The 23627-nt window shown below is 35.4% G+C and overlaps 1 protein-coding gene across 6 annotated transcripts in view; it reads right to left on the reverse strand.

Moving 5' to 3' along the window:
• Nucleotides 1-23627, reverse strand: part of RBBP8 (RB binding protein 8, endonuclease) — a 94542-nt gene that overhangs the window by 63650 nt on the left and 7265 nt on the right. For 2 of the 6 annotated variants that reach the window (XM_074340239.1, XM_019741273.2), the window contains exons 1-2: nucleotides 12214-12349; nucleotides 9400-9590 (exon numbers count right to left, since the gene is read on the reverse strand). In XM_074340239.1, the coding sequence (XP_074196340.1) occupies nucleotides 9400-9508 (109 nt within the window). In that variant the 5' untranslated portion in view covers nucleotides 9509-9590; nucleotides 12214-12349. Of the gene's footprint in view, nucleotides 1-9399; nucleotides 9591-11840; nucleotides 11977-12213; nucleotides 12441-23627 lie in introns of those variants that run through there. The other 4 variants (XM_019741272.2, XM_074340243.1, XM_074340241.1 and 1 more) reach the window with 4 other exon arrangements.

Below are 23627 nucleotides of genomic sequence, written 5' to 3' on the forward strand. Positions count from 1 at the left end.
CTTACAACTACGTGTAAATCTACAATAAGCTCAAAATAAAAAGCTAGACAAATTTACGAAAAATATTTGCCCTAAGAGAGTTGGAAAACTTAAAATATAAAACATAATAATAAAGGGAAAACAATTTTTAAGAATGCTAAAAATAGGGGGGGGTACATGAGGGTAAAGAGGATCAAATATATGGTGATGGAAGGAGAACTGACTCTAGGTGGTGAACACACAATGTGATATATAGATGATGATGTAATATAGAATTGTATACCTAAAATCTATGTAACTACTAACAATTGTCACCCCAATAAACTTCAATTTAAAAAATGATAAAAATAAAAAACTGGTGTGATCTTTTGATTTTTAAAGTCTTTTCCATGTATCTGTCAAGTTCTTAGCTTGAGAAGCTTCCTTCTTTTTCAGGTAATGATTCCAAACTAGCGAGACTGTGGAAGTACTTAGTAATGCATTAAGTCATTCTTGAAGAATTAAGAAAAGAACTGTGACCCTACTAAGCCAGATTATTATAGAGTCAGCAGTTTTTCACTCTCTTCTTCCCTTCCCAAAGTGTGTGAAAATTTACTTGTTGACTGATTTTCTTGTTTTTAATTTTGGCTGACTTCTAAAACTTGGGTCTGCCTTTAGGAAGTGAAAATTACATCCAAAGATGAAATGGATTCTTGCCATGAACCATTTTTAAAAAAGAAACAATGAGATAGAAAATCCACATGAACTTCAAAAGAAAATTCTTAGGAAATATGGAAAGACTACTCTTTTATCTTGTAAGCATTCAACACCTGTGAGGCATTTGTTCTGTCATGCAGATCAGCCCTGAAACAGGTTTATGTGTGTGTGTGTGTGTGTGTGTTTAAATTTTAGCATTTTGCTATTCAACAAGTCAATTAGGCATCTACAATTAGAACCCCTATAAAGTGTGCTTTAAGCCTGTTCCACACCCATCGGAAGGAATGAGGCTATACAACAATGCAGCTCCTGTATGAACAGGTTGTCTGTTCAACAAAGTATTTAGGATTGTAACACTGGCAACCTGAGACACCTATTGAGGAAACAGCGCTCAAAAGACTAAGCATTGTACTACAATTAACCTTACATCTATTCATATATGAATTTTGGAGGAAATTAAACAATTAAGGGCCCACAGTATAGTTATAATATACGAAACAAATTTAAGTAAGAATTCAGAAATGAAGAGGAATTCAATTTGTTATACACCAAATAAAAATCATTGCTGTTAATTTTCACCCAGAACAAACCATATATAATGTATGTACTGTCATTTTAAAACAAGTTATTTATGGTTTTGAATTATAAATAAGCCTAATAACAGCTTTCTTGACAAACAGTGGCTTTATACATAGACCAGGTAATTTAACTTCTACCAAAAATACTACTACTAGTGTTTCTTTAATTGCCTAATAAATTATTTCAACTTCAAAGTGAGAATTCAAAGTGAGATGCAGTCATGTTTAAGCTGTGCCTGGTTTGCTCTTTAAAATTTAATTATCTCAAAATGGATAAATTAATTTTTGTGGATTTTATTGAACTTATGGATGGTAATACAAATATAACAGATGTGAGAGTTACTGATAGTATTCTTAATAATGAAAATGGACCAAAATTACATATAATTCCTTTCACTGTTAATTTGTGTAGTCTTAATATAAATGTTATCCAAAAATCTTTTTGGGATTGTTGATGAAACATCTGAGAAAACAAATGGAGCAATCCAAAACTGAATCAAGAAATATTTATCCTGTTATATTAGAGCCTCCATACTTTTCTTCAAAGGAGTTTCAACTGTGTCCCCCAAAATCTGTTTGGTTTCCTATGAAACTGATAACCACATTTACCAGATATAGAAAATATTATTAAATGGGATGCTTATTGCAGAACCTGCCATGGACAAGAGACCATTTATTAAAATGGTGGCATTCTGAAAAATAAATATTCTAAATTCCATTTTGTTATGTGTTTTTTAAATAATAAACCTGATATTGAGATTTAAAAAGGCAAAAAAATAAAATCATACCCAAATGAACGCTTTACTAAAACTTAAAATTTAAAGAATTCTGAAATTTCTATTAAATTCTATTAAAACTTGTTATTTCTGAATTCAAAGCCTAAAGACTATACATGATCAATAACTTGTGTTTAACCCTGACACTAGCAGCATTTGTCACAAAAGTAACATAAGACACTAGAATGAACAATCATGAAAGGATATAATTATCCAAAAGATAAAAGATATAAAAACTCAGTCACAAATGTCTCTAAAATTTCCCAACAAAAATGGCCTGGGGTTCACATTATCGCTATTCTTCAACAGAAGTTGAGAGATTTTATTATTTCCTAGTTTTAAAAGAAATGCATGTAGCTTGTTATATTCTTGTAATCAGTGTACACGCTGTTTCGTATATATGTTTTTGCTATCATTTTGTTACGCTTTGGTCAATACGGAAAAAAGAAAGCTCTAGATATATACAACACCATCTAAGTTCCTATGAGTAGACTTTCTTGGATACCTGAGTAAAAATTACATATCTTAAGTACTACCGTAACTTTCCTTTTTTCAAACTGACGTGAAAGTTTAAAAGTAATGAGTCAATTTTGATTCCTATATATACTTCAAAACCTGTGAAGTCCGGACAAGTCCACGTTTGATGTCTTTCAAATAGCCTCTTACACTGGTTTCTCCAAGTGGATTCCCCACCTTAAAAAAAAAATTAAGTACCCTTCAGGCATGTCTTTGATGTTATCACACAGTGGAAGGTTCTAATTTTATGTGGAACTATGTGAAACACATTGACAAAGGACTCTTAAAAAAATCCTGCTTTCAGCAAATTTGCCTAGGCTCAACCAAAATGTTTCTAAATAACATATTCATTTTTTAAAAATAGTGCTCATTTAATACCTTTAAGACTCCATAAGTGATTTTAAGATTCAAAAAATATAGCCTGATCAATATAATGTACCAGACGTTATCTTCTCTCAAATATATATCCAATATCTACCACTCATAAAGCATATGAATATTAACCAAATATACCAACAACTGCTGTATTCCGCTCTTAAAGGTTTTCAGTGAATATAAACTAACTCCCTTGTGAGTGTGATGACTATTAGAGTATAGCCATGAGGAGTAGACAATTAAAAAAGTTGTATACTGTATAATCTTTATGAGTTTTATGTATTCTATAATCTGATGAATATGGCATATTGTTCTTATCAAACAATAGATTATTTATTTTCTTGATGCATCCTCATCATAAAATAGAGGTCTCCTGAAGACCCTGAAATACAGAAAACATGAAGAAGAAATCTCCAAATATTTTATCGCTGTTAAATTAAGAACCTAAAAATAAAACTGGCCCAGTTTTATTTTTAAAATAAATAGGTATGTATAAAAATTCTGACAATGTGCAACATTAAAAACATCACTTTAGTTAAATAATAAAACAGCAAAAATAATCCAGATATAAAACAGTATGTACACTTATCACAATATAATAAGCTATGTGCATATCATTTAAAACTAGAAAAGAATAAACAAATGTCATTCTGTAGAAAGGTGACTTATTTTTCCTTTCCCAACTTTCTACAGTCTTATAAAAAAAAAAAAAAGAAAATTTAAAGTAAATGGTAGTCAAGTATTTCCATATACTATGGGATTTTAGAAACTGATGTCCAAGAAAATGTTCCATTGATCTAGCTATAAACTATGCAAATCCTTCAGATACCATTTATTGATTTTATACTATGTGCCAAGCACTTTTACCTAGAGGGATGTAAAGATGAGTAAAAAAGGGACTCTGCATAATAAAAATTTAATGATCTTTGTATAACCAGTTTAAAACAACAGAAAGTAATTATTTGAAGGATGAAGAATTTAACCTTATGGCAGACCGCTAATTTGCCTTTATAAAATGTTTAACAAAAATTCAAGTACATCTGGTTTTATTTCAATTATTTCAAAGTACTGCATTTGCTTCACTTCCAGGTCACAAAGAATAAGCTTTATAATACGTAGCTCCTATAATATAAATAGTTTACTTGAAGCTGTTCTTATTGGTAAGCGTACGTCCTGGGATCACAGTATAATAAGCCAAAAGGAAGATACAGCTGCTCTTCAGCAGACCTTGGGAGACATTGTTTATTCCTTGCTAGTTTTAAAAGAAGTGCATTAAGCTGATTACATTGTTGTTAACAGTGTTACCAAGACGGACTATCTTGTGTCTGGCTTATTTTTGCTATCATTTCTTTATATAATTGTATTGCATAAATATTTTCCTAAAGAAAAATGAATACTATGCCCACAAAATGTATTGTATCTTCCTCACTGATGTGTCCTCAGTACCTACCACCATTCCTGGCATGTAATTCAATAACTACTCACTGAATGAATGGCAAATCAGTTCTAAAACTTGAAACCTTCCTCAGTGTTTCACACTAGATTTTCTGAGAAAACAGTGTAGTCAAGTGAAGAGCAGAATTAATGTAAAATATTCATATTTGTCCCTAGACATATGACCAAAAGAATAGTTCACTTTAAAAAAAGATCTTTATCACTAACAACAAATTTGAAACCTCACTAAAAAAACCAATAGATATATTAATCAAATACAACATGGAAATGTCTTTTAAGTACATATTTGAACAAACCAACTAAAAAAGACATTTTAGATAAGTGGGAAAATTTGAACACTATCATCTACTAGGTATTATTAGATGATATTAGAGAATTTGTTTTGTTAGTGTCACAATGGAATTTTTTTTTAAAAGACTACAGGAGGGGCGGACGGGTGGCTCAGTTGGTTAAGAGCGCGAGCTCTGGGCAACAGGGCTGCCGGTTCGATTCCCACATGGGCCAGGGCCAGATGGCTCATTAGGTTGGAGCGCTGGCTCTCAACCACAAGGTTGCTGGTTCGACTCCCACAAAGGATGGTGGGTTGCACCCCCTGCAACTAACAGCGGCAACTGGACTTGGAGCTGAGCTGAGCCCTCCACAACTAAGATTGAAAGGACAGCAACTTGACTTATAAAAAGTCCCAGAAGTACACATTGTTCCCCAATAAAGCTGTTAAAAAAAAAAGGACTACTGAACTATATGTAACTATTTATAGATGAAATTATGTTAGAGACTTCAAAATAACTCAGTGGAAGAGGGATAGAGAAGCACACGGAATATAGGTAAATAAAGATTGGCCATGTACTGACAATGGTTGAAGCTGAGTGATGGGTATATATGAGTTCATTATACTATTATCTTTACTTTCATATATGTGTAATAGTTCCTAAAATTAAAAAAAAGAAAAACTTAAAGTTTAAAATAGAAAAGAACACAGATAAACACACACAAATAAAAATAATACAAGTGGTTACCTGTGTGGGGGTGGAGGAGAGGGAAAACTTATCACTGCTTACTTTGTGTTTTGACACTTTTAGAAAAAAGCTTAAGTTTAAAAACAAAGATAAAACAATACCTGGATTTCTAAATGAACATTAATGTGCCCTGATTGCATCAGCAATCCTATATGTTGAAAGAGAGCTTTAATGCAAACATGAATCAGAATCATCTATCAAAGAATGAGCTTATAGAGCAGTAAAGGATGCAGGTGAAGTAGTAGTAGTTAAACTCCCAACTTCCATTAAAAAAATTAAGAGTTTCTAATGTTTATCTCAGCTAGGAATTCAAAAACTACAACTAAGAAGTAGAGATTTTCACCAAAGTTACATGATACAAAGTGAACAAGTAAAAATAAGTGGTGTTTCTATACATTAACAATTAACGATCTGAAAAGAAAATTAAGAAAACTATTCCATTTACAATAGCATCTAAAAGATTAAATACTTAGGAATAAGCTTAACAACAACTACAAAGTGTTGCTGAAAGAAATTAAAAACACAAGTGGAAAGTCATCTCACGTTCATGGACTGGAAAGTATTAAGATGTCAATACTACCCAAAGCGATCTACAGATTCAATGCTATTTCAGTCAAAATCCCAATAATGTTTTTTGCAGAAATAGAAAAATCTGTCCTAAAATTCATATGGAATCTCAAGGGACTCTGAATAGCCAAAACAATCTTGAAAATGAACAAGGCTGAAGGTCACCTACTTCCTGATTTCAAAACTGAATAGAAAGCTACAAATCAAAGCAGTGTGGTACTGGCATAAAGACAGACATGTACACCAATGAAATAGAATACAAATAAATTCTCACATACATGACCAAATGGTTTTGACAAGGGCGCCAAGACCATCCAATGGGAAAGGACAGTCTTTTCGACAAATGGTGCTGGAAAATTGGATATCCATATTCAAAAGAATGAAGTTAAACTCGGAACTTACACCACATACAAAATTTAACTCAAAATGCAGCAAAAACCTAGACATCAGAGCTAAAATTATAAAACTCTTAGAAGAAAACATAAGGCAATAAGTTAATGACACTGGATTTGGCAACAATTTCTTAGATATAATACGAAAAGTATAGGCAACAAAAGAAAAAAATAAATTAGACTGTATCAAAATTAAAAACTCCTGTGCATCAAAGGACACAATTAACAGAGTGAAAAAGTAATTCACAGATTGGGAGAAAATATTTGTAAATCCTATATCTCATAAGAAGTTGATATTCAGAATATACAAGGAACTATATATAACTCAACAACAAAAAACCTGATTAAAAAATAGGCAAGAACTTGAATAGACATTTCTCCAAAGATACAGAAATGGCCAATAAGTGCATGAAATGAAGCTCAAAATCACTGATCATTAGGGAAATGCAAATCAAAACCAAAATGAGACAGCACCTCACATCCATCAGGATGGCTAAGAAAGAAAACAAAAAAAAACAAGGTGGGTAGGAATGTAGAGAAATTGAAATGCTTGTGCACTGTTGGTGGGAATGTAAAATGGTGTAGCCACTATGGAAAACAGCATGGTAGTTCCTCAAAAAATTAAAAATAGAATTACCATGATTCAGCAACTCCATTTCTGGTTATATACCCAAAATAATTAAAAGCAGGGTCTTGAAGAGTTATTTGTATACTCATGTTCATAGCAACCTTATTCAAAATAGTCAAAAGATGGAAGCAACACAAATGTCCATCAGCAGACAAATGGATAAACAAAATGTGGTCCATGATATTCAACCGAATATTATTCAGTCTTAAAAAAGGATGGAAATTCTGCAATATGTTACAACCCTGAGGACATTAGGATAAGTTAAATGAGTCAGTCACAAAAAGACATATACTGTATGATTCTACTTATATGAGGTACTCAGAGCAGTCAAAATTAGAGACAGAAAGTAGAATAGTGGTTGCCAGTGGCTGCAGGGAGAGGTGGACCGGAAGTTACTGTTTAATTAGAGTATAGCGTTTCAGTTTCACAAGATGAAAAGAGTTATGGAGATGGATGGTGGTGATGGCTGCACAACATTAGAAAATGTATTTAACTGAACTGTACACTTAAAAATGGTTAAGATGGTAAATTTTGTTATGTATATTACATGACAATTTTTAAAGTATCCCCACTCCTCCCCCTTGCCAAAGAGATGGAAAGTTAAGAATTTTCTAAGATTTTCTAATCATTTAAATTTTCTCATGTTATTACTTTGGTCATTCATTCTTTTTCTGTTTCCTTCTAGAATCAAGAGTCTAAAAAACCATAAAGGGGATAATAAGTAATCAGTATGTGAAACCTCTGTTACAAGTTGTTGTTAGTATCCCATTGCCTCGGAGACAGTCCACAGCAGGAATTGATACATAATGGTTCCTGCTTCAGAATGACAGCAACAGCTAACACACATATTTCTTACTATATGCCAGACACTCTTCCAAATGCTTTACATATATGGCTTTTGAAAATTGGCAGTCTAGATCCAGAATTCACGGATTTAACCACTCTATCACATGGCCTCTTTCTCAACACAGCACTTCTCTCGTCCACTTGCAATCAATGAGAATAGTCACTCAAGATAAAAGTTTTAGACTTAATCCTAAAGACAAGGCATGATGACAACCATGCCTTCAGCATAGCATATACAGGTTAATCAAACTTAATTCAATTGGTAAGCCTGGTCTGACAGTAATCCCCCTGCCCCTAAACACACATCTGCTTCTTCCTTTATATTTCCAGATAACATGATACACTACAAAATTCCTTAAAACTTGAACTATATGATTCATTTTTGCTCATAAGATCTGGCACATAGTAAGTGTCCCAAAAAACATTTCTTGAACAAGTATCTTCAAATGCACTGGTGCTTGCAAGAATACTTCTGGGGTTCATATTTCAGAACCCATTAATTGAGTCCATTATCATGAGGTTTTGCTAGCAACTAAATGTACCACTGGAAAATTTGAACACAGACCCACACACTATACTTCAAATTCAGGCGGATCAAGCTTTAATGGCATTCCAGTGTAATGTTAAAACTAAAAAGCACTATAGAATTAAACCTATGGTTGCAAGGAACAAATATAATATGAAGCATTTCCCACACATAGAAAAAAGGTATTAAAGTTTCAGAATTATATAGGTATATTAAAGCTTAATATCAAACCTTGAATTTCGCTTTAATAGAAAATTCTTTTATACGGAATATAGTTTAAAACAATCACAAACAATATCTATATAACTCACACCAACCACAACGACTTAATCCTCTGTTCATGCAACTATACTTCATATAAGCCTTTTAAGCTCCTATTTCATTACACTGCAATGATCTGTTTACACGACTCTATTAGACTACAGGTTCTTTGAAGGCAAACTGTCTTTTACTTTTTTTTTAAGTTTCAGGTATACAAAACAATGTAATAGGTGGACAAAATGATAACCCCCCCATCTACTACCCCTCTGACATCGAATATAGCTGTTACAATTCCATTGACTATATTTCCTATGTTGTACTCCACCTCCCGTGAATATATATGTATATATGTATATATCCGTGTGTGTATGTATAAAAATATATATGGTGCCAAAAAAATGTATACATAATTTAAGGAAAAAACTATTAAAATTGTAATAATATATATCGAAAACAGAAGAGGAATACAAGTCACGTTTGACTTCTGCAATTACAAAGTGGTTACCATCAATGTCCAGACACTTCTGATTGCGGCAAACTACTGCTTGAGCAACACTGACCAGTGTCCACTTGTATACATTTTTTTGGCACCCCGGTACAAATTGTGTGAGAGCTACATGCTGTAGTAGTTGTCTATAGTTAAAAAGCAACAACTCAACCATAAAATGAATCACAAAAAAATAAATAGCAAAGGTCCCTTAAAAATGAGATCTTTGAACTGTCATACATAACTAGTTATTATTAGTCGCAGCAGAATACTGCTGTAAGTATTGAAGAAAAGATTTTACCTTGTACTTCTTTATCATGATACTCCTTTAGCTTTGTCCAAAGATCCTTAAAGTCATTAGATATATCTGCAGAACTAGGGCTTCCACAACTGCTTCCAGAGACGTTCATCTTGCTCCACACTTCTATTTACCTAATGTTTTCTGACCTTTTCTGTTACATTATACAGGTTGTCTTGGGACAGCTGAAACACCTGAAATGACATATTGTAACATAAATGAATTCTGCATATACCTTTGTGTAATTTGAAGTCAGGATGACGTCAAGTCCAGCTAGCAGTTCTCAAGTTATCCTTATTTACCTGTAATCAATGACTTTGAGAATTTGAGGGGTGGGAAGCGAGGAAAAATGATTATAGTGAGAAAAGTCCTGATTTCAGTAATCTGGACTTTAGTTAAGTTAAATTTTCCAGCAAATTTTCTCTTATTCCTCCTAGAAGGAATTACCTAAATTATGTTAAATTGAAAGGATTCTGATATGGGGAGGTTTATAATCATTCATGGTATTGATTCACCATTCCGAAAGAATTTACAGCTTTTTAAACTTTTGAGTCAATACAGAGTGCAACAATATATTGAACCAAAAACTGAAAAAATTCTGAAGTATTCTTGACTTACACACATACAAAGACACACGTAATACAGAGCAAGAAAGATGACTGACATATTAATACAAGCATCTGACTACCTTTCTCATAATAAGAGCAATGAGTGAGCAAGATACAGACACAGCAAAGATCTATGAATACAGAAACATTTAATATCAAAGCAACTAGGCTAAAGCTACTTTGTGCCTCTCTCAGAGTAAAGGTGAATAATTAAGTTTTTTTGTACAGCCCTTGAAGGAAGCAACAGGCTATTAAGAAGTTCAAGTGGATTAATAAATATTTTAATGTGTTCTTAAACTGAAACCATTAACTGGCTACCACCAAAAAAACAAAATGATAAACAAGTCCACTAAACCTCACATCTGGCTCCTTAGCCAATGCCTTACTATTGCTAACAAGTGCCCAATTTAAGTGTCTCTTATTAACCATTTCTTGAGGTCTCTGATGAAGCAAAAATAAGCAGTGAAATTACTAAAGAAAGCAAGATTATGTGTGAAGCCACTTGGTAAACTGTAAAGCAGTGCAAAAATAATAATACTTCTATTAAGTTTTCAAAATTTGTTATACTTTTTTGAGACAATCAATGAAAAGAACATGGATTTTAGATAATATTAGGGAACTATTTTTAATTTTCTTGGGTATGATAATGCGGTCATATTAATTTAAAAAAAGGTCATTTATCTGTTAAAGAGAAATATACTGAGCTCTTTACAGGTAAACTGATATGTTCTCTGAGATTTGATTAAAAATACTCCAGCTAAAACAAAAAATGGATGTTGGGTGGGGAGATGAAAGAAGAAAGGCTGAACTTTGATAATTATTGAAGTGAGGCAGTGGATGAGTATATGAGGGAGTCCATAATTCTAGTCTCTCTCTCTTGTGTAAGTTTATTATTTCCATAATAAAGTTCTTTTTAAGTGAGACTGGGTACATTGCACTAGTATAGCTTTATGTCCAAAGAAGCTTATATTCTACTATTTTTCAACCCTAAAAGATCAATCAGTGGGCCTATACTGTCAGTAAAAGCCACCATTTATTAAGTGTTCACTATATACCACGGACTGTGATGTCTGATACTCATTTTTAACCTAATCTTCAGAACAACTCCATAAACAGCTACCATTATTAATTTCATTTTACAGTTGGAGAAAGAAGTTTAAGAGGTGAAGTGACTTGCCCAAGGTCACATTGCTACAACTTGGCTTTGTCAAGGCTGGAATTCAAATTGTAATGCCAACTAATTACAAAATACTGCTAAGTAGCCAAAAAAAAAAAAAAAAAAAAAGGTAGAACAATCATTTCTATTAAGTAAATAGTGTAAAACAAAGTTTTAGTTATTTTAATGAATTTAAAAATGCATAGTACTCAATAGCTTAAAACCAGCGGTGTAAAAAAAGTGTCCTTTAAGAAATACAGCTATCTTCGGAGATAGTAAAAAAAAAGTTGTTGGTTTTTTCCCCCATATAAAAACAATTTATCAATAGTAAACTTGGTAAATTCTGGCTCACAAAACCATCTCCAACTTATCCTGCATGACCAGCACTTTTTGTTGGCATCTCTTTTGGCAATGAACCGTTATTTGCTACACGATGTTGCCCTTTGGTATCTCAGAAATGCGCTTCTTGCCTCTCAAGTTGCATTCTTGGCTCAAAGGTACATAGTACCATAATACATTTCTGAGCATCCTGTGGCAGTGTAAACCATCACACTTAAGGTGCTCAATAAAATATTTCTTCCCTGTCACACCACACGTAGTCTCACACAGGTAAAAGCCGAGCCTTGAGTCACACAGGAACTCTAAACAAACTGAATGGGGACGTTGAGCGATTCTCTTACTAGCAACGCAGAGGTCCAGAGGCTCCCATGCCACGACCCTGAGCCAGCAGCCTCTCCATCCCGCAAATGCTCCACAGGCTAACAGCGCGCCTGGCGCGGGAAGAGCAAGAGGCGCCCTCAGCGCCGGGAATACGTCGGCGCATGCGCGGGGCGGACCGGGCACGGAGCCGCCAACAGCGCGGAGCGCGAGCCCGTCCTTCCCGCCGTCCCGCGAAGTTTAGCCCGACCCTAGCCTACTTCCTCACACTCAGCCCCAGAGCCGTACGGCCGTCCCCATCCCGCGGGCCAAACGCCTTCGGTCAGCGCGGAGCTCCCGACCGGAAATGGCCTCTACGACCCAGCGCTCTGGATCGGGGGAAATTCTCCTACTCACGGCTTCCAAGATTGCCTCGAGACTCTCGAAAGCCCGCGGAGAAGGGGGCTCGCTCCGGGGCGGTGAAGAGACTGCCGTCCACTTTTCTCGTCTTTCCTTCACTAACCTGCCAAACGCCTGGCGGGAAAGTCAGCCCCTTAGGGCAGCCCGCGTCCTCCGGGGGTGGGGACGGCCCGAGGGCCGCCGGCCGGGCTCGGAGGCGGCCGGACCCGCCCCGCCTGAAGCCCCTGCGACGTCACGCGGGAGTTCCCGGGACGTCACGCTCCTTCCTTCCGCCTCTGAGACCCATAAATCCCCTGCGGTAGAGCGGGGTAGGGCGGGTGTGCCACCCGGAGGGCGGTGACTGGGGGCTGGAGGGCCACCTCTGAGCGATCCGGAGCGGCTCCTAGAGCTGGCGACCACCCCTGCGTTTTTTGAGATGCCCTGGAGAAAGCTCAAGCCATTCTGTCTTGGAAAGTTTCATTTCCTTGGTGTTACAGGAAGGTTATCGATGTGTCTGACTTAAGCGCATTTCAGGGAAAGCATGTGTGAGTGGCCTGTACCAAATGGAAAGTGAGCATGAACTGATGAGGGAATGGACACGGATCAATCTAACATAGTTCTCTGCCTTGGAGCTATTACCTACATACAGTTCAGTGATGTGACTGGGCGGTGGGGCCATGTGGCAAAATGATGTGTGTTTTTCAGAGGTTAAATGGAAAGTTTCTGGAGAACCTGAAATGAGAAGGAATCAAGTGACCAGCATTATTTGTTGGAGCAACATGCTGTTAATAACATTTAAAAAATCATTCCCTGTGGCTGTTAGTTTATAACATTCAAACTGTTAGTATGTTTTTCTATTTATCTTGTTTTCTAAAAGAAGCGTTTTAGCATTAGAAATTCTACAAATGAAGTTGAAGAAAATAAACCGAATAGTCTAGAATCACAGTATCTATTAAACCAGTTCAGTACTTTTCTGTAATACTTCTAAAAACTGGGAGGAAGACAGAGGACAATATTATAAACTTTTAAAAGTTTAGTATGTAGAAAATCATAAAGACAAAATGTAAAGTTAATTTTTCCAGTCATCCCCGAATGAATATCACAGCTTCCTCATAACAGGATATGATTGAGTATAACAGGATGTCTCAGTACCATGTTAGCAATGCTATAGGGACATCGGTATCTTTAAAGAAAAGGGCTGTTGACGCTTCATTATCCTGTTATACCAACTAGCATTCACTTCCAAATTTTATAAGACTTAATTCATAACACTTATCAAGAAAATGGGTGAAAAATTGACCATGCCATTTTCAATACAACATAGGCATAATTGCTTGTATAAATGTTTACAATGGAAATGGAAAGTTTTGTTACAAATGGAAAGAACATGTAATCAGTTTGTCATTCAACATTGAAAGAACAGTGTAGTTGTGATCCAAAGAAAAACTACCAGAACTGAATGACTTAACCTGTTCTGGTCTCCTGCCAATGGCTCCACTGTCCAATCCATTTATGCAAGTCAGAATCCAAAGAATTTTCCTTGGCATCTTCTTCTCCCTTAACCCACATATCCAATCTATCACTGAGTCCTGTCAAATTTATTTACCAAATAACTCCCAAATTTATTCCCTTCTCTTCATTACTACCACTATATTCCAAGATACCATTATGTCTTACCTAGTCTACTGCTAGTCTACTTTTTATATTTTCCCAACCAACAACCACGCCTATACCTTTCTCTTCACTGGTATTCAGACATAATTTTGAGCATCTACCCTCAATTCATGTATACATTTAAGTTTTAAATTGTATACATGTGTTGCTGAAAAAAATGGTATATAATCTAAACAGTAAGTCACAGACTCTGGAGCCAGACCTGGCTTTGAATCCTGCTTTAGTACTTCCTTACCAAGTGAACTTGAACTGATTTCTTTACCTCTCTGTCTCATTTTTCTTACCTGTAAAGTGAGGATACTAATAGTACCAACCTCACGGAGTTATGAAGAGTAAATGAGTTAATACACTCATATGTAAATAGCTTAGTACACTTTTCAGGTACATAGTATGTGTTCAACAAAAAGCTAGCTCTTATTAGTACTTCTGAGCTAATACACTATGACTATTATAACACATTCTAAAGATGAGAAAAAGTTAATATGTTCTCCCACCTTAAATTGTGCCCACTTTGAGACCACTTCTCTACATTATAGCTACTGTGATCTTCTTGAAAAATAAATTTGATAAGATTCTATGCTGCTTACACCCTTTCAGGGGCTTACTGTTAACTCTCTGAAGGAAGATCCTTTGAACTCCCCCTACTACTTTCCCAGGTTCATTCCCAAACATTTCCTGCCCTCTGGCCTTGTTGGCTTTTTAGTGTCTCCTAGGACTCTGCATGCTGTTGCCTCCAAAATTCTCTACCAAACCTACCCCTACCCCTGCCAAGTGATTACTAATCCTTTTATCTTGTTTTAGTAGTCTCTTCTATTAGATCCTCTTATAATATTAGGTACCTTTCCATCTACATTTATTACAGTTTTAATTATTTGTTTAATTAATTTGGTCTTTCCCTAGACTAAGTTTTTTGAAGTCAAAACCATGTCTTGTTCACCTTTTTATCTCCAGAAACCAACTCAGTGCCTGCCATAGTCAGTACTCTGTGGATAAATGAATTAGGCATCCCTTGAAGGATTCCTATTTTTTACGTAGGTGGAGAAATCCTTGAATCCATTCAAAATTCTTAGATCCTCTTCAGAGATTCTTAAACAGTGGAAATGATGGGCATAATGATGGGTGTTTGTTTCCAATAAGAAGCTTTAAGCCCTACATGGTAGAATAAGTTATGAAGTCCTGAAGATGTGAGAAAACTTCTTTAATAGAGAAGCAGCTATTTTGAACTCTTTGTAATACTGGGTTTCTCATTTTTTTATGGCTTAGAATAGTGCTTCCCAAACTTTTTTGATACTTAGAAAATGAATACTTGTATTACTTATTGCGATAAAAAAAAAAGCTGAGGCTGCTTTCATTCAGCGGCAACAGAAGGTGGGACTCCAGCCACACCAGGCCCAGAACTGCCACCTTGAGGGGTGGGATTTTACTGTCCCAGCATACCTAAAACCCAAAGCTTCCCTGGTTAGGAAGCTTTTTTAAAAATTGTGTAGTGAAATGGTTAAAAGGGTAAGTTTTATGTTTATATACAGTTAACCACACTAAGAAAAATTATGTGGTAAAAATTCTAGGATTCTTAGAACTGCAGAATTTTGGAACTATGTAGATTTTAAAATCATCTAACTTAAACCATTTTACAACTGAAACTCTGTTGATTCTACAATCTGCCTAACTCCTACAGCTGGGTGGCTGAGAGTTGTGAATGGAAATCACATAATAGGTTAGACTAATATCACTAAATTTACGTAGTTTCAAACCTCATGTAGGGCATCAATTAATCCTTAAAATAACTTTTGTTCCGCTCCTTCTGTTTCCTTTGCTGTCTCCCAAATCTTCACTATTTTCTTCAAGCCTCTGTACAGTATTCTCACTCTCAGCAGACACCCGAGCCTCCTGGTTACATCAGGCAATTGAGCTCAACAGGTGTGACTTTCCTGAACTTCTCTTTCCCTTTCTCAACCCTGTGAATTAAGCAGTCCCATTTTGCAGGTAAAAATGCAACCTGAATCCAATTGCTTTTCACCCCCAGTTTTGCATACACCCTGGGCCAAGCCCTCATCATCTCAAACCTCTTGTGCAGCAATAGCCTCCTTTAAAAAAAAAAAAAAATCAATGATCTTTCTACTTCCACTGTTTTCCCCTTGCAGTGTATTCTCTAACATCAGTCCGAGTGGTCCGTTAAAACCTAAGTCAGAACATGATGCTACTGTGCTCAAAACGTTCCAGGATGTTCCCATCACCTAAGAATAAAATCAAGCCCCTTTCCATAGAACAAATCAACCACTCTATTTTACTGATGTTACCTCTGTTAAGACAGGGGATTGTCATGGTGGCACTAAATCTTCTATTTTTGAGATTTGGATCTCTAGTATAATTCAAATTAACATGTAATTTTGCTTGGAACTTTTTGAAAGCTTTCTTTGGCTCTGCTTGCTGTACGTTTACTATGCATACTGTAGGGAAGATGTTGAGGAAAATTTGCCTTCATTGGTTGGTGTTAACTTCTGTCTATGCCTGCAGATGAGGTGATTTCTGTGCTGTGATCAGGGGTTGAGTAAATTCCCCCTTTGGTCTCATTCTCCCGGGCAGGGAAGACATGAGACGAGGTTGCAATTCCCCCTTCTGTCTCATTCCTGCAGGGGAGATACGAGATGCAGTTGCTTTCTGTCTGTTTCCCCCACATCAGCAGATGAAGTGAAGAAGTAGCTAAGTTATATCAGGATGACGTGACAGGCACGTTGCCGTCTTTGGAAGGCCTTGGGCCAGTGGTCCCAGGCGAGAACAGTAGGTACTATTTTCATCAGCCAGATGTGTTCTTATCATTAACTGCATATTGATATTGATTGATTGCTGTTTCAAGAGATTGCTATTCAGAAGATTTGCTGTTTCAGGACTGCTTTTCAGGATAGGATTGTTTCAGAATAAGAGATCGGAACTTGCCTCACTGGACAGTAGAGACTTCTTTTATTGGTGAATTGTCATCATTATAGCATCTTTGGGAACTTGTATGCAGTTTGCAGCTTGCTGTATCAGAAGACTCCCTAACTTCTAGCAACAACAACAACAACGCCAACAGCAGCAGCATTCTTGGGAACCAGCAAGCAGCGGTGTGGGAGATGCCTGAGTTTCTCTCAGCTACAGACCTGGCAAGGTTTTGATTTATGACTTTTCCAGTGCTGTTGCCCCTGGTTTGGTGAGCTTTTGGCATCTACTGTAATCGTTACTATCCTATAAAGCTTATTACTGCTTTTGGATACTCTTTACTTGATGGTATTTGTGTATTTATTAGCCAAGTAATTTTTGACCAATAGTAAACATGTGTTGGGATCTCTCAAAGTTATATGTATGTATACTCTTTGACATGACATCATTATCAATGTATATAGTTTAGTCTTAACTACCTTTACTTTCTGCCATTAGCATATTCTATTAATTGCCTTTGTCTTTTGCTATTGGTAAATAAATTGATTAGATATTAAATTGATTAATTAGCCCCACTCTGGCGTGTGTCCTCCTCTCTCTTTTCCCCTCTCGTCATTACACACACCAGTTTCAGTCTTTCTATTTACTTCAGCCCAGTGCAGGCCCTGTGACTTGGGAGAGGTTTTGCATTTGTATGGGATCCACTCCTGGCTCCAACTTAAATCTACATAACATATGCAAAGGTTGTGATAACCAGCTCAACCCCATCTTCCGCCCCACCCCTCACTACAGGCCCAAGAAATTTATATCCTGGTTAGAAAATATAAAATTTGAGAACAAACAAAGACGCGACACAGTAGTTTGCAGTAGTTTCCAGCAGACTCTGCCCAGCCGACCCTTCTCTTTAATAAATCTTCCTTCTATGTTTCTACCTGACTCGTGAATTCTTTCACGGCCTGCCAGTGAGCCGACATAACAACCTCCTTAATGTAGTTTTGAATTAGTGCTTTCCTTTCCACCCTCTTACTGCTCTAGTTTAGGACCTGATATTACTTACCTAGATTAAAACCTTGCTTCAAGTCTGTTCACCATCCAATCTCTTCACAGCTGCCAGATTTAAATTATTTCTGCTGTAGGCATTCCCTTGCTTAAATCCCTTCAATGGCTCTCCATTGCCTAAGGTTAAAATTCAGTACCTTTAAAATGTCACAGAAGCCCTTCCTATGGCCTTGCACACTTTCTACCACCCATCTCACCCTTTCCCTAGATCAATAGGGAACTGCTTTTATTCCTCCCTCATCCCATTTGCTGTTTCTTTGTTGTGGCTCATACAATCCTCTCCTCTCAGAATTACTTACACCCAGATCCTTTATATTTTACCTTTCTGCTTATCTAAGACTCAGCTTAGGTGGTGCTGCTTCCAGGAAGCTAATCTAACATCTCTCTTCACCCCTCCTTCCTACCCCCTTCCAGAAATTGCCCTCCTCATTCTCCCATACCCCTGTATGTGTATCTTTATCACTGCGTTTAACACCATTATATTGTAATTATTTTTATATCCTTCCCAACGAGGCTGTGGGAGGCTCCTTGACAGCAGAGACTGTCCTTTATTCTTCTCAGTATTCCTAGTTTTCACTAGTGAGTCCTAGCACAGCACTTTCCAAGAGCCACATATATAATTTAAAATTTTTTAGTAACCACATTAAAAAAAGTAAAAAGAAACAGGTAAAATTAACTTAATACACTTTATTGAATCAAATTTATTTAAAATATTTCCACATTGTAATATAAAAATTTATTAATGAGCTTTTCTACCTTCTTTTTCTTCGTACTGAGTCTCTGAAATTGGATGTGTGCATTATCTTTAGAGCACATCGCAATTTGGATTAGCTGCATTTCTAGTGCTGAAAGCCATATGTAGCCAGTGGCCGCTGTACTGGACAGCACAGGCCTAGCATACATAATGAACAAATGAATGATGAGTGAACAAATGAGGTTATGTGATTACCTGAAGAACAGGGATGGAGCTGGGACTGGAACACAGATACCCGATTTCTAGTCTAAGGCTATGTCTGCGCTTTGTGCTGGGCATTTCCCGTCTTTCCCCCACTCCCCATGTCATCCCATCCCCCACCTCCTCCAGCATTGAGGGCCTGTATCTTCAGGCAAAAATTTTAAAGTAAATGATTAAACCCATTATGACTATTTACATAATACTGGTCAGCACCTCTAATATGAACACACTATACTAAAAAACGGGTGAACTGTGTACCTACAGTTAGACCTATTTTGAGGAGACAAAAGGCTGTTTGAGAGATAAAACTTTAAAACAAAAGAAAATTATGTTAACTGTCAACATTTATGTCAACTTGAACACTTGATTTAATTTTTAAAATGTTGTTTACAGTAATTCTTAAGTGTTGTTTGGGGTAGGTATATACATCAATTAGTGATCTTGCCCCAAGTGCCAAAATGTTTTATCTCTGATTTGAGTTGAAGATGCCAAGATCCAGTTAGGTTGAGCAGTTTTATAATTGTTCTATGAGATATATTTAACATTCATGGAGGGTGTCAGTATCACAGATTTTATTTTGATAGTCTTAGGTGGTCATTAAAGTGCCTATAATACACATTAAAGATTACACATTGCTTTCCAATTAGAAAAATTAGCCTCAAGTAGTCTGGCCAACTTCCAACTTAGATAAAGCAGCTTTATTTATTTTGATTTTCACTCCAGCTACATATACCTACTTCTTTTCTTTTTATAAACTATTAGTTTTGTGTTTGTGTTTTTAAATATCATTCACTTAGTTCCTTCATTTCATATCAGTTATGGGCAAAACTTTACTAGATATGTACTTTGCTCAATTTAGGAACTATCTTATTATATTTGGTGAAAATGTCTATACCGTATACTGTATAATTGCGTAGTTGCCTAGGTTTAAATGATGGTGGGCTGATCAAGAATGTTAATGATCTGTTATTGCAGAAAGATTTATTATCAATGGAAAGGGGCATCTCTTTCTTTCAGGTCATCCAGTGGCTGCTTGGGCAGTATCTCATACCTATGCATATAGGTTTATGAAGCCCAGGAATTTTGTTAGATAGTTAGCCCTGGCATTTATAAGATTGGCATTAACACTTAAAACTGCTAGTGAACACTGGCATTTATAAGAACCTCAGGGCTTAACTGCTGTAGAGATGATAAAAGAATTTAAGAGTGATTCCTAAAACTGTAGAGTAGAAAAGTAGATTTTAGTTTGGGAATTTTGAAAAACTAATCTTTACCTTTCTATCTAGTAAATATACTACTATACTGCATTGTCCTATATAGATATGTATAATATTACCATGATGGAAGCTGAGAGAACAATATTTATTTGCAGTAATATAAATGGAAAATACTATGAAGGGTTAACTGTAGGAATGAGTCACTGACACTTAGAGTCTATTAAAACATTCCTTGATAGGTTCACAAGAGCAAGCATGTTTAATATTCATTGCTTTGTCCACTTTTAAGAAAATAATGATTCACATCTTAAATGCTAATTTTTCCATTTGTGAATTGATAAATTTATTCACTGCTGGCAAAGCAGTGAATAGTTGTGGTCTTTAATGTATGCATGCCTCACAAGTTACAGATAATGTCTTCAAACACATTGGCTGTTTTTTACCCCAATTTTTCCCTATTCTAACAATGCTTGAAAAAAGAAGACTTTGTTTAAATATTGGATTTGTGCTTTTCCTAATCCAGATAGTAGTCAAAGGTTAAGGAACCTTTGATAGTTACCTTTCCAAAAATGTTTTCCATCCAAAATTCTTAGAGGAGACCTTCAGTTTCAGCCAATACTTTTCCAATTTTACTTAAGTATAATCAGTATTAGAAATATATAGTGAAATTAAATTATGTTTTAATTCACTTCACACCCTTGCTAGCAATTTGTTTTTGTAGACTACTGTTTTAACTATAGTTTTTACAAACTATGTTTTTGTGGATATTAAGACTGAAATAGATAGACTTCCTCTCCCCAAATTTAGTGCACTCCTTATATGAAGTGACTGTATGCCCTGGTTTACCAGCAACAGTTCTGGTTAATGTCTGTTGTTCTGGCTAATTATTAATAGGGCTCCTGTTTACTCTAAAAAGTATCCTGGTTTTGGTGATACATCCTATGGTCAGAAGCTTTAAGGAATTTGAAATATAAACTAATAAAAAGGGGAAGATTAAAATAAACGGTAGTCGGAAGTATTTCTTTCTCAGCTATATACAGACCTATCTAAACTCTATTTAAAGAGTATTATGGTACAGATAATATAAGCCATAATATTCTTGGATTTATTGATGGTGCTCTGAAATTCCTATGAGTTGAGAAGTGGTTTGTTTAATTCTGATAGGAAGTGGATTCAAGAACAATTAGTGATGGTAAAATACTAAGTGCTTTTCCTGAATATTTTTCTTTTGAGTCTAAAAATGACTGTCATAAAAATAGAACAGGTACAATTTTCATCTTTTCACAAAAGTTGAGAAATTGGGTGCTTTGACTAGCATTGTATGTACAAACTACTAGATAAGTTGACCCAAGATTTTAAATCCAGTCTTCTTGCCATAAATCCTATATCTATGCTCTTTGCAGTACACTGTGCTATTTTTGAGTAGATTTTTGAGTAGTAGAATCTATATAAAACTTATCTTGTGCTTTTCTATTTTTTAATTTAGAGAATGTTTTTGAGAAAACAAATAAAGTTTCTGAATTATGATTAAAAAAATTCTTATTACCTACAAGCTATTTGCAGTTCCAGTACATTTTTCTATTTACTTCAGAAAGCTTTACATTTTATGAGGTTACCAAAAGGACTTTTACATCTGATAGCAACTTAATTTAAGTCATAATTGAGAAAATGAAAATAAACTGGGCTCTCTCAGTCAGGGTTGGAGTGAAGCACCTATTATATGGATCAATTTCAGTTCATTTTTTAGACTTTTTTTTGCCTTAATAATTGTATTTCTTAGCAATTGTGATACGCATGCTCTTTTACTTGCCTTACAATAGGTGTGGACATTTGAAAGATGAGTATAAATTGACTTCTAATGGAATTAGCAAACATGTTTATACTAGCTTTCCCAGCCCCATGGATTCTTCCACGTAGTTAGTTTAAAATTAAATAGATTAAAGGGCCTTGAATTATGTTGTAGTCTCAGAAGGGACCACAGCAGGAAGCGCTCCAAAAAACTGACTGTGTTCTACAATCAAAGATGGCATAGCCATCCATATTCCCCGTATATGGCACTAGGTACGTCCTGAACTGGAGGATAGGACCAGGGTTAAAGCTGTGGCTCTATCTCTGATTATCTGCATGTTTCCTAGACTAGTCTTATCCTCGACTGAAAAATTAGAATAGTCGTACTTTCTGTGTCCAAAAGGGTTGTTAAAGAATGAAATAATGTATGTGAAATTTCTTAAAGAAGATTTCACAGACGTTTGAAGCACCTTGCCTGTTGGGAGCAAGCAGCTTGGTAGAAGCAGCAGCTTGCCTATTGGGAGCAGAAGGCATGTGCAAAGGTTCAGCTGTGAGTTATCATTGTGAGTTCTGAAACTAAGTATATAGAATGTATTTGTATAAATTGATATTGGAAAATCAGCAGCAGCTCCACTAAATTTATTTAATGGATTCTAATTTTTAAATGTAATCCTTCAAGCAAGTAATTTAACATCTCTGTGCCTCAGTTGTTTATCAATGATATGAAGATAATAATACATATGGTGGGTATTTCACAGGATTGTTGATAGGATTGAATGATTGTCTACATGTATCTAAATAGTGTAAGAAACTGCAGTTAATAGTAGATAGATTTAAGAGCTACAACTAATCTGAGAGATCTCTCCAATCACTAGTTATATAATTATAGTGAAATTGTTGAATTGCTATGTAAATTATGAGAGATTTATAATTATAGAAGGGCTTAAATTACAATTTGTTAAGTGCTTCTACATATCTTATTTGATTAACATAATTAAGTTTAAATAAGTCAGGGAGTATTATTATATTGTTATTTCCACTTTATTCCAGGGTACTTTTAAAATCATCTAGCCCAACTGCAAAATTGTGTAGAAAGGGAAAACTAATTTATTTGTTTATTTCAGAAATTGGTGGTTATTTAACAGAGACTTATGATCTTCTCAGCTTCAAGTCCAAAAAGGGAGTGTTGGTATCAAGTTGATTGTGATCTGAGCTAATTTAGTGAAGACCTGAGTATATTTGATTCTTCCTTTAGAAAATACTATCTGTTATTATTGGGCTTTGTTTGGCAATGTGTATCCTACTTTTTCTTATTTCTATGCCCTCCTCAGTCCAATTTCCCTATTTTGAGGGTTATTTTTTAAAACTCAGATGATTATTTTATTTTAACAAGTTAAATGAAAAGATGATATATAATATTTTAATCAAATTTCTTTTTTATTTGTACCGATTTTTTCCTCATTTTCTTTAAACTATTTCTATCATTATGCAAACAAATATGGCATTTACTTAATTAAAGCACATAACTGGCTGTTTAGTTTTCTATCTTTAATCTTTTCAACTAGAGTCTTTGTCTAATGTATTCTTCAGAGCCATGCTCTGTGATCACATTATAGGTTATAATGAATTAGTTCTTGTAACCAGACCCTCTTGGACACAGTCCAAGACAAACTTGTACTATTCAAAATTCTGTGTTTTACTATAATGAAAAGTGTTACTTGAGGGTCCAATGTAGTTAATCTGTTTTTACTATAATTTTACCAATGTAAACTTAAACAGTAAAGTCTTTGGATCAATGTTGGACACAAAAGTATTTTTAGAAT

This window comes from Rhinolophus sinicus, linkage group LG09 (genome assembly GCF_036562045.2).
Source record: "Rhinolophus sinicus isolate RSC01 linkage group LG09, ASM3656204v1, whole genome shotgun sequence".
Lineage (NCBI taxonomy): Eukaryota > Metazoa > Chordata > Mammalia > Chiroptera > Rhinolophidae > Rhinolophus > Rhinolophus sinicus.